The sequence below is a fragment of the Rhyacophila brunnea genome, unplaced genomic scaffold (assembly GCF_057557595.1).
Source record: "Rhyacophila brunnea isolate RB1 unplaced genomic scaffold, BYU_Rbru_1.0 scaffold_3, whole genome shotgun sequence".
NCBI lineage: Eukaryota > Metazoa > Arthropoda > Insecta > Trichoptera > Rhyacophilidae > Rhyacophila > Rhyacophila brunnea.
In genome coordinates, this window is record NW_028232965.1 from 44,966,418 (window position 1) to 44,982,032 (window position 15,615).

At 36.0% G+C, this 15,615-nt stretch overlaps 1 protein-coding gene across 2 annotated transcripts in view; it reads left to right on the forward strand.

The window, feature by feature from the left end:
* LOC147068404 (uncharacterized) overlaps positions 1-15,615 on the forward strand; it is a 39,912-nt gene that overhangs the window by 12,762 nt on the left and 11,535 nt on the right. For both annotated transcript variants that reach the window (XM_085952347.1, XM_085952348.1), the window contains exons 6-7: positions 1,397-1,794; positions 11,130-15,537. In XM_085952347.1, coding sequence (XP_085808473.1) covers positions 1,397-1,794; positions 11,130-15,537 — 4,806 coding nt within the window. The remainder of the gene's footprint in view (positions 1-1,396; positions 1,795-11,129; positions 15,538-15,615) is intronic.

Consider the following 15,615-nt stretch of genomic DNA (forward strand, 5'->3'; position numbering starts at 1 on the left):
CGGTTCCGTGTGTGTTAATGGGTCATTAAATGTCAGGATTATTTTTATTGCCTTAAAATAAGTAATTTTCGATTTTTTAAGAAAAGTCTGTCACAATTTTCAATGACTGGCTCATGAAATAGTGTACTTTATTACGATTTATTGAATATTTTTATATGCCAGGACTCTGAAATAATTTCGAATTACGAAATTCAAATTAATGGTATGGTTTTATATGAAAATAGTGTTCAAGGGACTTTATTTCGTGAAAATTTTGAATTACGGCGAATTTCGAATTATCCGTGTTCTCATTAACGATGTTTTACTGTAATAGTGTAGCCAAGGAAGCAATAATATTTCTATTTAAAGAATCATTGAAAGAAATAAATAATCTCTGTAATGGTATAATTCGCTAAGACTTTAACGAAGTAACAATCGTACTTTATGAATATTTTCGGCGCCATCGCCGAATTCCTACGCGTCAAAATTAGGTCTCAAATCAAACAGCAACCGATTTTGCATTAATTTTTTTAAACCATTTCTCAAGATTCCAGAATTTTTATTACATATATCTTTACTGACTGACTTCTGATTAATTTATTTACCAATAGAATTTTCATATTATATTATTTTTTGTATAAATGTCTGTTTTTATATCATAAAATTTAAAAAATAAACAAAATTTAACTTTTTGATTTTGAATTTTAAAAATTTACAAATATCTTTTTCATTTATTGCCTTTTTATTCTTGAGCAACGCGGGAAAATTCATATCGTACTATATATATAATATTTTCTATTTCAGTGTTGGCAGCTGATGTAAACAAAGATGTAATGTAAATTGGACAGTCCACACTGTAAAAATTTGTGTGCTTTGATCATTATAATCATACAAATATCTCAAATGGTTGCCAATAGTTTTTATAGATTTGTTTATTTGCTTGCAGGCAGATATATCGTCGCTGTAGGATTAGTTTCCCGAATAGACCAAATCGTCGCTTAAGAAACAACACCGCGGAAGTCAACTAATTAAAATTTTCAGGGGAAACAAAAAACATCTCAAAAAATTTAAAATTGGTACCTTTTAACTTAATTTTTTTTGTGTTTACTTAAAAAAATGTTTTCGACAAAAACGGATATTCTGGAAACCAATCCTATAGCGACGATATGTTGGAACTCTAAAAAAAAAAGATCAAGTGGTAGACTTTTTGTGCCTCATTTGACAATCCCTCAATCACACCAATGACTTCAATGTATCGACTCTAAACCTTTGCGTGATCAATATTTGTGTTGATATCTGCAGAGAAATATCTCTCTGATTCTGCGCCCACACTTGATGGCAACTTGTATTGATTGTCGTAACGGTTATTTCAATAGGCTTCCAGTTTTAATGTGTTTATTTGATTGTCTCATTTCAGATTACCGAAGCTATTCTTGTGTGAATTCTGCTTAAAGTATGCGAAGAGTCGAGCTGTGCTGGCGCGCCACCTGGACAAGTGCTCGTGGCGCCACCCACCCGCCACTGAAATCTACCGCTGCGGCGATACTTCCGTGTTCGAAGTGGATGGCAACGCCAACAAGATATACTGCCAGAACTTGTGCCTCCTAGCCAAGCTCTTCCTCGATCATAAGACCCTGTATTACGATGTGGAGCCCTTTCTTTTTTATGTACTCACCCGCAATGACGCACAGGGTTGCCATCTCGTTGGATATTTTTCAAAGGAAAAACACTGTCAACAAAAATACAACGTCTCCTGCATAATGACTATGCCACAATATCAAAGGCAAGGTTACGGGCGCTTCCTTATACATTTCAGTGAGTAACTGCACAATTATTTTTAACGTTGGAAACATATCAGTTATCATCAATTAAATCCAAATCAGGTCATAGTACCTAGTAGTAATAGTAGTCTTCTATTAATTTGACACTTTGGTTGACGTATTGGCGGATGGATGGGAATACAGTAAAACCTCGTTAACCCTTCTTATGCGGCTGACAGACTTTAGTCAGCTGTCTAAAGTAATTTCGATTTTCGTTTGCCTAGTACTGCTTTCGGCCAGGCGCGAAAAATTTGAATATTGATTTTATTTATTCAGAAATCATCCTTCCTCGTGGCATCTGTCGATGTATAGCCTAAACTTTTGTTCTATCTAATTTAAATAAATATTTTTCGGGAGCGTCATCTCAAAAAAAAATATCCGTCATCGGGTCACTTCAAATTTGCCGCGTATATTGGCCTTATCGCTTCTCGGTGCATGTGCGCCGAAGACATTACTGATGTATTTGTAACGATACGAGTTTGCGATATAATATGTTATATTGTTTTTTGGTGATTGAAAAACTATTTGGTGCGTAAACTGTTATATGAGGCGCTGAGTCGCTAAAGTGGCTCCTGAGGGTTTTTTGAGTTTCGAGTAAATCACGAAAAACTGTTATGGACAGTGTGTTAACTTTATGTGTAATTTAAGTGGTTTTGTATCTTCTAGGTTAATATTAAATGTAAAATAAAACCTCAAATTCAATTTATATGCGGCAATATTCCAAATAAATCCATTTTAATTGTCCGGAGAGCGGATTTGAGTCACTCGCTGTCGCAAGGAGCAAAATTTGTTACTCACATTTTGACATTCCATGTCAATAGAGTCAAATTTGGCACTTGCGGGAACATGGTCGGCCGGAAATGACAGTTCAGTAACGGCCCGTATTTATTTCAATTAAATATAGATATTTTAGAATTTATTTTGCCAAACCAATATTTCGTAGCCATACTTAACTACTAGCTGGTAGGTCTTTTTTTACATTGCATCTATTTAGCTTTTAAAGTGGTATACATACACACATACATACATAAAAAAGCATTTTTTCGGAATAATGAATCGTTGTTTATCAAGGAGCAGCAAGCAAGAAATTACAGAAGTACACATAATAAAAGAATAAGTAATTTCTGGGGATGATTGGAAATAAGTTGATTAAATAAAATATTAGTACAGTATAATCTCGTTAACTACAGGGGTCCCTAAAAATTTGATTTCGAATAAACAATAATCGCCATATACTAAATTTTTCGAAATAATTTTTTTTCGTAAGTTGTATGGGGACTATTAAGTATGAAGTAGGTAACGAAAAATAATTTTAATCAGTGCTTGCTGGAGTAAAGCCAAAAAACGAATTTGATGATGTAAGTCGAAACATGTCTTTTTTTTTTACCATGTCCGATCCTAATAGGATCATATGGGCCTCCACAGAGTAGAGGTTTTGTATTAACAGATTTTTTTTTTTTTTTTACGACAAATGGATGTCAGCCACTTGCTAAACCTATTAGGTCCATACCCTGACTCACACACAAACTGAAAAACAATATGTGTACTTGCCAGACCCAGGATTCGAACCTGAGACCCACAGCGTGACATGAGTGTCTACTTTTAACTAAATAAATACATCCCAAAAAGTATGTTTTTATACCAAACGCAATCCTATGAGTAATCATATCAACATGTAAGTCATTTCCCATGACTTATTGAAATTATCAGAGTTGGTATATGGCATAAACCAATATTAGGGTAGCGCAGTGCCCAACCAAACCTATACACGGGTTATCAGCATTTAATATAGATATATAAATATTTATATAAAGACCTTTAATGCGGTGTTTATGGTAATTAATTTATCATAATTATGGATTCGCTTAGAAAGTTGTCAAATGATTCAAAAATAATGTTCAATTAATAAGGGTCCCAATTATAATATTTTTTGACACAAACTAAAATTATCTTATAAACTTTTATTTAAAAATCTTAACCCTTTGATTAGTGAGTTAAATATTTAGAATATACATCTCGGGAGTGAGTTAATTTTGAAGATTTTCTTTTATTAAGGTGATGTCTCTAGGTAAAGTTGTTATCGAAAAATAGCTAGAAAAGTTTATTAATCGGTAAATATATATTCAAAAGTAATGAGAAAAATAAAATAAAAAATTAAGATGTATCGTGGAGTTCTATATACCAAAAATACGTGTCAAATTCGGTACATTTCTATCGGGTGGTAAGAATGAATGACATAAGATTTATTATCAAAATTACGATAAAAATGTACATAAATCTATTACCTAGGGAAACGCTAAACGTTAATTGGAATTTATTATATCCTTATATCTTTTTTTTCAAATTTAAAAAACATCGATTTAGAGGTTAGAAAGCATGCAATTAAAATCGAAACATCTCGGTTCAGACTTAATTTATCGCAAAAAACGATTAGCGTTTCTATTAAAAATATTATTTAATAATTTTTAGGCTAGTTATTTAAATTTAATCTTGTATTTTTGTATATTAACGAATCGATTGTAAATAAAATGAATATTTGACAAGACTTTATCGACATATGCTGCTAACGCGGAAATAAATCGAACTATTTTTGAAACAGTACTTGCATAGATTAAAAAATACATACACACACACATACATTGAAAATAAAGGTTCGCCAGGTACGAAGACAAAAACTGTGTTAATTCTGCTGTCAATAATTTTTGTTTGCGATATTGGAGCATATGTCAATGGACTACATATATCAACCTCCACTTTCTGAAATAGTGTTGTGTAATTATTTCAGATATTTATTACTGTTTTGACGTACCTACCTTTTATAAAGCGATTTTAAAATAAATATAGTTTCATAATAATATAAAGAAAGCATACGAGCGAAAATGCCTAAGATACTTCTGACACACATCAAATTTAATCTTTGTCTAGTAACTGTACAATTTATCCATATTTATGTTAAGTGTTTAAAATGTTATAAGTAAAAAAAAAATCGTCTATTCACGTGGTAGTAGCGAAAATTATGAACAATATACAATGTTAAAAATAATAAGAATTGTTAAAATTTCTAGTCACAATATTATTCAAAGACAAATTAACCCGATCAAAACAGCCTCGACAAACTTCCACTTCACTAACTTTTGTTCTATATGTTTATCCTGGATACAGCGGCAAACACATTTTGAAAATAGCCGATATACTGGATTATTTGTTAGTTTGGGTTAGTTTAAGTTAGATTAGGTAATCCTAACAAATAATCCAGTATATAGGCTATTTTCAAAATGTCTTTGCCGCTGTATCCAGGATAACCGACTTGTACCCTAATTTTAATTACATACATACTATTGTACTATATTTGGGCCATCAAACGTTCATTCCTGTCTACGGCCTTAAAATTATTATCTACGTGCCTATATAACTGTATGCCGTCCTGTCAAAAAGTGGAGGTTGATAATTTAGTATGTAGAAAATAGAAGTTATTATTAGTCTCCATAAAATATAGGGTAAACAATTCAGTGAATGAACACATAAGAGGTGAATTTGAAAATAAATTAAATTAAAAACGATTAAATGAACTAAGAAAATTATAACAATAAGTAGGTACAATAAATTGTGTATAACCGTGGTATTACTAATTTTATGCCGTGATGCTTTGATAGTTGAACTTTTCATAATATTTGGATCACTATTTAGTTGCTCATTTATCTGCTACATCATAAAGTCGTAAATATTGTTTTTTTATGAAGCAATCATAAATACAAAAAATTAAGATCTACTTTTCAATCATAGTAGATACCTAGGAATATGGTATAGGTGTTGATAATTTTTAATTATTTATTCGAGATCTTCAGGGAATTACAAAAGTCCACACCTAGAAACCACTGGGCCAATAAGGTTTCTTTTTATATCTCCAAATCCATTTCACTTACACATTTATAGGTAAAATAAATAAAACTATCTTTTATTTTATCTTGCACTGTTCTTTAAAATCGACATTAGATTTTTTCAAAGAAATAACGTTCTGTCTTTTTCTTAGAATATTATGTAATCAGTGGTGCACTTACTTCAAATTCTAAATTTTTTTCTTACGTTTTACAATTTTTTTTTTAATTTGTCACTTATTTTGTCCTTGGGTTTGCTTATCAAGATTTGTTCGCATGTTTATTTACGTTTTTTCTTACCTCCAACTTCTTTTTTATTCAATACGTTGCGTGTCTTACTTTATTCTTATCTCAGATATAGTTAGTTAGTTAATACAAACCGTCCACTCTGTGGAGGCCCATATGAACCCATTAGGATCGGACATGGTTGAAACGAAATGAATTGGGATGTCTATATAATATCGACATTGTCATAATTATAACTACAGTCGAACTCGGTTATTACAATCTCGGACATAGCGAGATCTCGGATGTAATGAGGAAACAGTCGTTGACATTTGGTATATGATTTTCTCCGTACATTTTTATTCACTGTTATAACGAGATACTTATCGGATATACCGAGCTAAAATACTGGTAATGTGTTGATCGTTTAAAGACATTTCGACCCTAAGCAATAAAATCCGATCGGACAGGATGCCGCCGGGGACAGATTACGTTTATGACACTAGTTAAGTGTCTAATTGTTGTTTTCGCCGACAATAAAAATACCTATTCTCTGATATAACGAGTACCGCTTATAACGAGCACATTCAGCCGGTCCAACCTTCCTAGTAATAACCAAGTACAACTGTATATTCCTTATTTTGTTTAATAATAATTCGAATGGCATTTGTTTTGCTATTCATTTCATATCATTCTTTTATTCCACCTCTAGTAGAAATTCGATGTAATTGTCAATTGTACAAGATTAAACTGAATCTTATAAACATTTGTACTTAAATGTTCATTTACTACTATAAATGAATTTTACTGTAGAAAAATATTTATATTAATTCGTATTGACAACGTAAAAAAATCTGGTTCATTGACTGGACAGGATACCCTTGTATTGCCACTGTAAAAAAAACTACGGTAAACAAAATGTAAAAATCATAAACACTTTAAATCAAATCAAATAGATATGTTAGAATTGTAAATATTTTATGGGGAAAATATTAATTGTAAATATTTTTACATAGGTAAGTAAATATATAATAAATTTAAATGCATTTTTATCAAGCTTATGATTTTTAATATGTGGCGACACACAATATTTTATTTTATATTTTATTGCCATCTGGTTGCGATCGACGAAAGTTTTTAGTAACACATTTTTAGAAATTCATGGTAGATGCCTGTAGATGCCTTTAGATGGCGTTGAAGTCACATTTGATCGTAAATTGAGGCAAAGAATTCGCCTTAAGTATTTTATTTTGGGTTAATTTACAAGTTTTTAGAATATTTTTTTATTATGTACCTACTATTACTATTTTTATTTCACAATACATTATAGCAGTGCTTCCCAACCAGTGCAGCAACAGCACAGTATAGTAAAAGCAAGGCCAGTTGTTCTCAACATTTTATAAAAATATAGTTTTATAAAATATATATTTTTATAAAACTATATTACTACTTGGATAGTAAATTATAGTCAAATAAATTCAGTGGCTCTCAACATTTCATAAAAAGTTTTTTTTCTAAATAATTTTACCTCAGACTTTCCTCGAATGATTATTATTGCACCTTTTATAATTATTTTGATTGCATAATAAATTTAATTTTTTATAATTCTAAATTTGGTTGGATAGTAAAATATTGTAAAATAAATTCAGTGGTTCTCAAGATTTTATAAAAAGATATTTTTTTCTAAATGCACCTCTTATATTTTGTTCCAGGGATTGTTATTCTACTATAATTTATTATTTCGATTATATAGTACACTATAGCAAACCAGCGGTTCCCATTTTTTTTTGTACTTATAAGAAATTTCTTTTTTTTCAAATGATTAGATATTATTATACTGTTGTTAGTTTGATTGGATAGTAATATAATGAAATAAATTTAGCGGTTATCAACATTTTATATCAAGAAATCTTTTTCTCAGTTTACCTCACAATTTTTTTCAAGCATTATTATTTTGCCCTGCTAAGTAAAAAGACAGTGTTTGCGGTAATATACTATGACTATATTTCGATTACATAATAAATTCAATTTCAGTGGTTCTAAACATTTTATAAAAAGATTTTTTTCAAAGTTTATCTTGCACTTATTCCGATAGTAATTATTATATTATATAGTAGTTATTTCGAATGCGTTATAAACTATATAGTAAATCAATCAGCGGTTCTCAACAATTTATATAAAAAGATTTTTTTTCTAAATGTATCCCGCACTTTTCCCAATGGTAAGTAGGTCTCATAAAAATTATTTTTATTGTGTAATAAACTATAGTAAATCAATTGCAGTACATTTTATAAAAATATTTTTTTATCTAAATTTATCTCACACTTGCTACTCTTGTTTTTCTTACATAGTAAAATATAGTAAAACATATTTTCTGACTCTCATCACCAAAAAGAATATTTTTATATTGCAATATATTGCAAAAGAAAGTAGGTATAGATAAAGTCTTATTATATAAACTTACCTAGGTAGATACTTGAAATATATCAGTCTGTTCAACAGTTTCTGTCTTGCACGAGTACACTATTTATCATTGTTATGCATTTATTGTTTACACTTTTTCATAATTTTATTAGAGGTTTTTGAAATGACAGGAACAACATTTTCATAATTGAAATTTAGCAGGGCAAAATAACAATCAATGAAAAAAAATGTGAGATACACTAAGAAGAAAATTTCTTGTTATAACATGTTGAGAGCCGCTAAATTCATTTCATTATATCCAATCAAAATTAGAACAGAATAATAATAAACATTTGAAAAAAAATTAAATAAAGTACAAAAAATGGAAACCGCTGGTTTGCTATAGTCTACTATATAATCGAAATAATTATAGTAGAATATCAATCGCTGGAACAAAATATATGAGGTGAATTTAGAAAAAAAAATCTTTTTATAAAATCTTGAGAACCACTGAATTTATTTTACAATATTTTACTATCCAACCAAAATAAGAATAGTAAGTATAATAATAATAATTGTAGAAAATTAAATTTATTATACAATCAAAATAATTATAATAGGTGTAATAATAATCATTCGAAAAAAGTCTGAGGTAAAATTATTTAGAAAAAAAACTTTTTATGAAATGTTGAGAATCACTCAATTTATTTGACCATAATTTACTATGCAAGTAGTAATATAGTTTTATAAAAATATATATTTTATAAAAATTTATATTTTTATAAAATGTTGAGAACAACTGACCTTGCTTTTACTATACTTTGCTCTCGCGACACTGGATGGGAAACACCGCTATAATATATTGTGTAATAAAAATAGTAAAAAATAGATATAAAATGGCAAAATCACAAAATAAATAATATCGAATAATTATTATCGCGATCCAATTTCAATGCATGCAATCCGACTTCAAGCAAAAAACTAAATAATATCCAAATATTTTGCGAAGGGTGGTGCAGAGGGTGAGGTTTACCTAAAATCGGCATAATACTTGAAACTCTCTTGAGTGATTGAAACAACGATACCTAATGACCCGAAAGCAATCAAGCTGTCAACAAGTGTGAAAAAAATTGAAATGTGGGACACATGTATGGCCCTTATTCTTGTCGCGCCGCCGCGTTTGGTTATCTAAATGTAAACAAAATAGAGCTGTATTGGAAACTTTTGAAAATAATATTTTTTATAATAATTTGTAGACATATTATATGTATAAATGAATTTCTACATATTTGGGATCCAAACAGAACTGAAAATTGAAATTGCTATGCATAAAAAAATATTTTCGTAATAATTTATAAAATTTTGAACACATAGTTGTTTCCAATTTGGGCCTGGAATCTTCGACAGAACATCTGTTTCTGATGGTAGAATTTAAATTTTTTTTCAAATGAGAATAAAAGGGGATGTAGGAATTTTACGGAATTAGATTTTGTTCGTAATAGTTGCGTTTATTTACGTATTTTTTTCTCACTAGAAACAAATATTTATTTTATAATAACATCTAAAAATTGATGATAAATGTATTTGTGTTGTCTGTAAATAATAATTACATCGAAATTATTCTATTATTATCTATTATTATTGAAAATTTCGAATGAAACGGTGTCGCCGCACATACGCGGCGATACTCTATTTGGATCACTACAGTGTCGCCGCATACGTGCGGACATATAAAAATATTCAATAAATCGTAATAAAGTACACTATTTCATGAGCCAGACATTGAAAAATTGTGACAGACTTTTTTTAAAACATAAATTGCTTATTTTATGAAGGTAATAAAAATTCATTTTATGATCGATCAGTGGCACAACTGCACTCCACTCAAAGGTAAAACAATAATTCAGTCAGTAATGTTTCAGGGCTGTAGGTATTTAACTGTTTATTGTATTTTCATATAGTTTTACTAGACAACCAATGCCAAACAATTGTGTTGACAAATTGGTCTTGTTCTTGTTCTTGTCAAATTTGGGATCACAGAGATTATCAATATAATTTTTTATCGTAAATATTTCACTATAATAATGTCGACATAAATTATACTGATGGTTTTATAAATACGTTTGAAAATTAATAAATGTAAAAAATCTTAACACCACTGCACATTTATGTACTGAAATATGACTATATTCTAAAACATTAGAGCGAGAGGTTTAAAAGAATACCATTTTATGTAATAAAAATACTTTATGCAGTCATCAAATGTTTAAAATAAATATAAAGGATAATAAAGCTTCAAAATTATATAAATAGATTATCTACAACGGTTAAGGAATGTCCAGGATCATGCTTTGAAAATAGAACAAAAGCTCCATTTTGACCTACGCTGAGCAATGTCCCCCCTTAACAGCCACTTTGGAATGCAAAAGATATTTTGTGTAATCTTTGTCTAATGCAAAACGCAAGTAGTTAACCATTGAAAATTACTTGACTAATCTGTGACAGGAAGGCTCAGTAAATGGTTCTCATTAAACATTAATTTTATTGTTGATTACAATAATTATTAATGATTATTGTATTATAAACATGATTAGAAATGCATAATATGTAGAATGCGTGGCATATTCATTGACAGTGGCAAAAAATGAGTTTTAGACCTATCCACAGAGTGCCATTATCAGCTAGATTATTATTTTTAAAAAAGACTAGTTTCTCCCGACAGATATGTGTCACTCGATATTACTGATAATTAACAATATAACAGTTGATGGTTTTCATTAAGGGATAATAAGACATACCCTGACACTTTTTTGTATTTTTATTTTAGGCTATCTACTGTCCAAAGAGGAAGGGCAACCTGGAACTCCTGAGAAACCTCTGTCTGACCTCGGGCGTGTGTCGTACCATGCCTACTGGAAGTCAATCATTCTGGAATATCTTCACATGCACAGAGGAGAGCCTGTTTCGATAGAGGACATCGGAAGGGAGACAGGGATGTACAGTCATGACATTGCCGCAGCCTTTCAGCTGCTGGGGTTTGTCAGATACGTGCCTTCGGGGGATGGTCACGGACTGGGGCTATGCGTCGACTGGTCCAAGGTGGACGCCCACGTCGCCAAAATCGATGCCGCTCGCCGGCTGCACATAGACCCTGAATGCCTGCGCTGGACGCCCCTGCTAGCCCCCACTGTCAATCCCTTCCGAGAGATCTCTTCCGACCCAGAAGTCTCTGCAGACCCAGCTGACACAGAGATTAAAGATGCGCCGCAGTCCGAAGAAGAAAAGAGCGTTTCCCGCAGCGGGCCGAGTGAAGCAGTTGCCCGAACTCCCAAACCGCAGAAGAAGGCACAACCTGAAGTGGTTGAACCGATTTCCGCAGAACGAGCGGTCACCCCTGTAGTAGAGGTCACCTCATCCGGCAGGCGTCGCACCCGACCCAGCAAATATAACGAGACCACGTATTCTGCTGCTCCCACACCTGATCCCGTCAACGGAAAAAGAAAACGAAGAGAAGCTGTGCAGTCAGACGCGCCCCGACCGGTGAAAGAAAATGGACCGACTGCGCTTGTGGAGTCACTAAAGACTCCCCCCATCTGTGAACGTCCTGTGGATGTCCGCGGTAGTCGGAGTAAGAGTCTCGCGAGGCGTACGTCTCAAAGGAGAAATCTCAAAAATGAAAATTCACCAATCAAACGTGTGGCTGCTGAAGGAAAATCTTCAGCGAGAACCGCTCCTGGCAAAATAATTGTTTCGAAACCAGTCGAAACCGGATCGCCTGTGCCTGTGATCTCCGATAGACTGTTGGACAGTGGTCGTCGCACGGTTAAAAAATCTATTCCAGATGGAGTACAGAAGCGGAAGCGCGGGTGGGTGAGAGGCAAGCCCCGGAAGAAAATGAGACCAGCTGTCCCTAAGAAGCGGCCTGCGGTAAGGGAAACATTTAAGAATAGCATTTTGAAGAAGCCCAGCGAGAGCTCGAAGAGGCCAGCCGTGTCTGACCTTGGTGAAAACCATCATGGACCTGTCGGCGATGGCCTGCGGCAATTGCCGGAAAAACCTGCCCAAAGACAGCCCTATGTCGCGTTAGAAACCGCCGAGAACTCCATCGCCCGGAGCGATCCTACGAAGAAAAGGAGAGCCGCTGACAAAAGAAAAGCAGAAAGCGCACCTCCCGCTGAGGACTCCTCTGCGGAGGCTGATGATGAGATGGAGGTGGACGAATCAGACTATCAGCAGAAGGCTTCCAGAGCTGACAGAGATGAACAATTTCCAAACGGCTCGTCTAAGAAAGGTGCCACCTCATCTACCGGTATCATATCTGAGACAATTTCCGGTGCTATGGCTGAATCATCTACTGTAGAGAGTGATCAAGAATTGCAGCAATCATCCAATGAGCAAAATAATAGTATTCCAGTTTCGGACGCCCCGCCTGCTAGTGTAACTGAGGATCTTGAAACGGCTGTTGATGACAAAGAAAAACAACCCGACAATGTCGAAACGTCAAAGGTTTCAAACGTGGCCGTAGAAAACGATCCTGTCGAAGTAGAATCGACTTCTGTCTTAGTTGCTGACGACGAGAGAGACACTATCGTCATTTCGGAATCGGAAGACTGCGGCAACGGTCGGAATGAATGCGAAGACTCCCAGCAGAGTGACTTGAGTGTCGTTGTCGCTCCTGAAAGCTTGGCGATCAGCTCTATCCTCCCCGATACCGCGTCTTCCCCAACCGACAGCCGAAAAAGTGATAGCATCCTACTCCCAGAAGTCAGAATAGAGAGAGTGATAACCCCGCTTCCTCCACACTCTGCAGTCGATGATGTCGTTCCCGTTCAACCTTTCGATGAGTCAAATAAAGGTGATAGAACCCCCGACGCTTCCTTTCCACATGCAGCGGACGTTTCTCCTGAAGATCCAAAGACAAACTCCACAGAGAGTGGCATTTTGTTAGATAACAATCCAGTAATAGATAAAACTCCAAGCGACCCTTTAGCAGATGAACGCAATAAACTGGAATCGTGCGAAACATTTTTTCATTCCCCTTCAAGTGAGCAAAAAACAACACCTGATGTGAACGCTGAAAAGCAGGCAAGTGATGAAGATCACAAACACTCACCCTCCCCAATTCCTGCCGAAAATATAGTGTTGCATCCTAAGATATCTGAAATCCGAGAGAAGAACAATTCGCCGGAGAAAAATGCGGGTGTTGCGAATGACAGGATATACGATTCCCAGATATCTATACCTGAGGATGTGCGAACGCAGGGCGTATTCCGCCAGCAAACCCCTCTCGAGACGAAACAGTCACTCGATGCCATTTCGGAAACGTGTGAAAATCCAATAGAAATCTTTAACCCTGAGAAAATTACATCTCGGCTCTCAGAGAAACCATCGGGACCCCCAGTCGAGCGAGATTTTGCCTCTCTGGAGGAAACATTCGATACATGTCTGAAATCCCAGCCCTCCAAAAGTACCGGTGAAGTGGACAGAGATGACAAAATCATGTGCCAATCTGGAGTGTTGAAGGTCGGCGGCGCTTTTCATTCTGATGTTTCGACCGCAATATCAAATAGGAACCCTACCAAAATAGATGTACCCGTGCCCATATCATCACCCGCGGTGACGCACAATGCAGCCCATCAGGAAACACATTCTGCGGAACACTCCAATAGACGATTCAACACAGAGTACCAACCCAAAACAGAGGTCAGGCCGCCGTCCTCCTCCGCCGGCATCGTCAATAGCCCGATAGCTGTTCACCGGGATGGCCTTCACTTTGTTGTGAATCCCACACTACCCGGCGCCCCGGAGGAGCCCAAGATCGACATCAATGGCAAGCCCCACCGAGAGAAGAGCAAGCTTCGCGATGTTCGTGTACCATCGTCACACAAATTTGATAAAGGAGACAAGAAATTGAACAGACCCGAATCCTCTCCCGCTGCCGACGTCTCTCAGACAAAACCGTTCTTTCCCGATCGAGAGCAGGTAAAGAAGACTCAGGAGCCCCCAGTCATCCCAGTTAACATTGTCAACACCAAGCCCGACCCTCATCCCAAAGCGCATCCTGAGCCACCCAAGAAGCAGGATTTTTATAAAAAAGAGAAGGCCGCTGCCAAGAACGCTGATAAAAACGCCACTGTCAAACATGACAAGGGCTGCCCCAAGCCCGATCAGAACGAAGCCGGTAAGATGATGCCTAAGTTCAAGTATGAGAATGATCTGATCGGGAAAGAGTATGCCATCAATCAAATTCCCAACTATCACACGACGCACCCCCAGTACCAGTGGGCCACACACTGGGATGCTTCCCGGCTGCACGGGACCTGGGACAACAGATTCTTGGATATGAAGAACGCCGACAAGAGTCCTTACTTCGAGAAGTACCAGGGCTTCAACCTGCCCCACCTAGAGAATGTGCCCAAATCGCCCCAGAAGACACACCATAAGTACGATCAGAAAGACTTCCCCAACATGGCGGCCTACACGGCCTTATCCGCCACGAGCCTCTACCAGACCACTGGACTCGCCCAGCACTTCAAAGAGTCAAAGTTGGCCCAGCTCAAGCAGCCCGAGCCCGCCCCCAAGACTGACTCTTGTAAGGTGGCTTCCAGGCAGTCCAAGAACTCGGCCTGCCAGACCCAGGCCGATGGCAAGGCCAAAGCCGGCCTTGGTACTTATGCCAAGGATAAGCACGCTGTAGACCAGCAGGCACCTGACAGTGTGGGAAAACAGTCCGCCGACTGTCGCGCTTATGAGCGCCATATGGCTGCCACCAACCCTCATTGTAAGGCTGCCACTGATCACTTTGGCCATGCCACCGCCCATCATACCAATGCTGACCACTGTGGCCTGCCCGATCTCAAGCAGCGCGACGCATGTGATAAGAAAAATTCCCACCAGCCCTGCAAAAAAGAGGAGCCGCCTAAGGAGACCGGGCAGCAAAAGGATGAGATTTGTCAGTCCGTGAGTCCCGCCCTGCCTTCTCTGGGAGTGTATACCCCTGACTCGACCAGCAACTCAGTGCACAGCGTCCAGTACAGCGCGTGTGAACTGGACGTCAGCCAGCTGGGCCTGGAGTCGCCGACCAGCATCGCATCTGACCTTGCCTCGCCCTGCTCCATGATGCACATGCACTCTAGTCCCCAGCATGCGCCCCACCCCCTGCATTCTTCCATTCACATCCCCTCAATCATGACCGGTAACCAGACCAAGCCCAAGAACGTCCACAACCGCAACAGGTGAGTGTGCCCCTCATAGATTTTGTAAAAAAAATCTTAATCTTTGAATAAAAAAAAAACTATCTTTTGTGACATCGG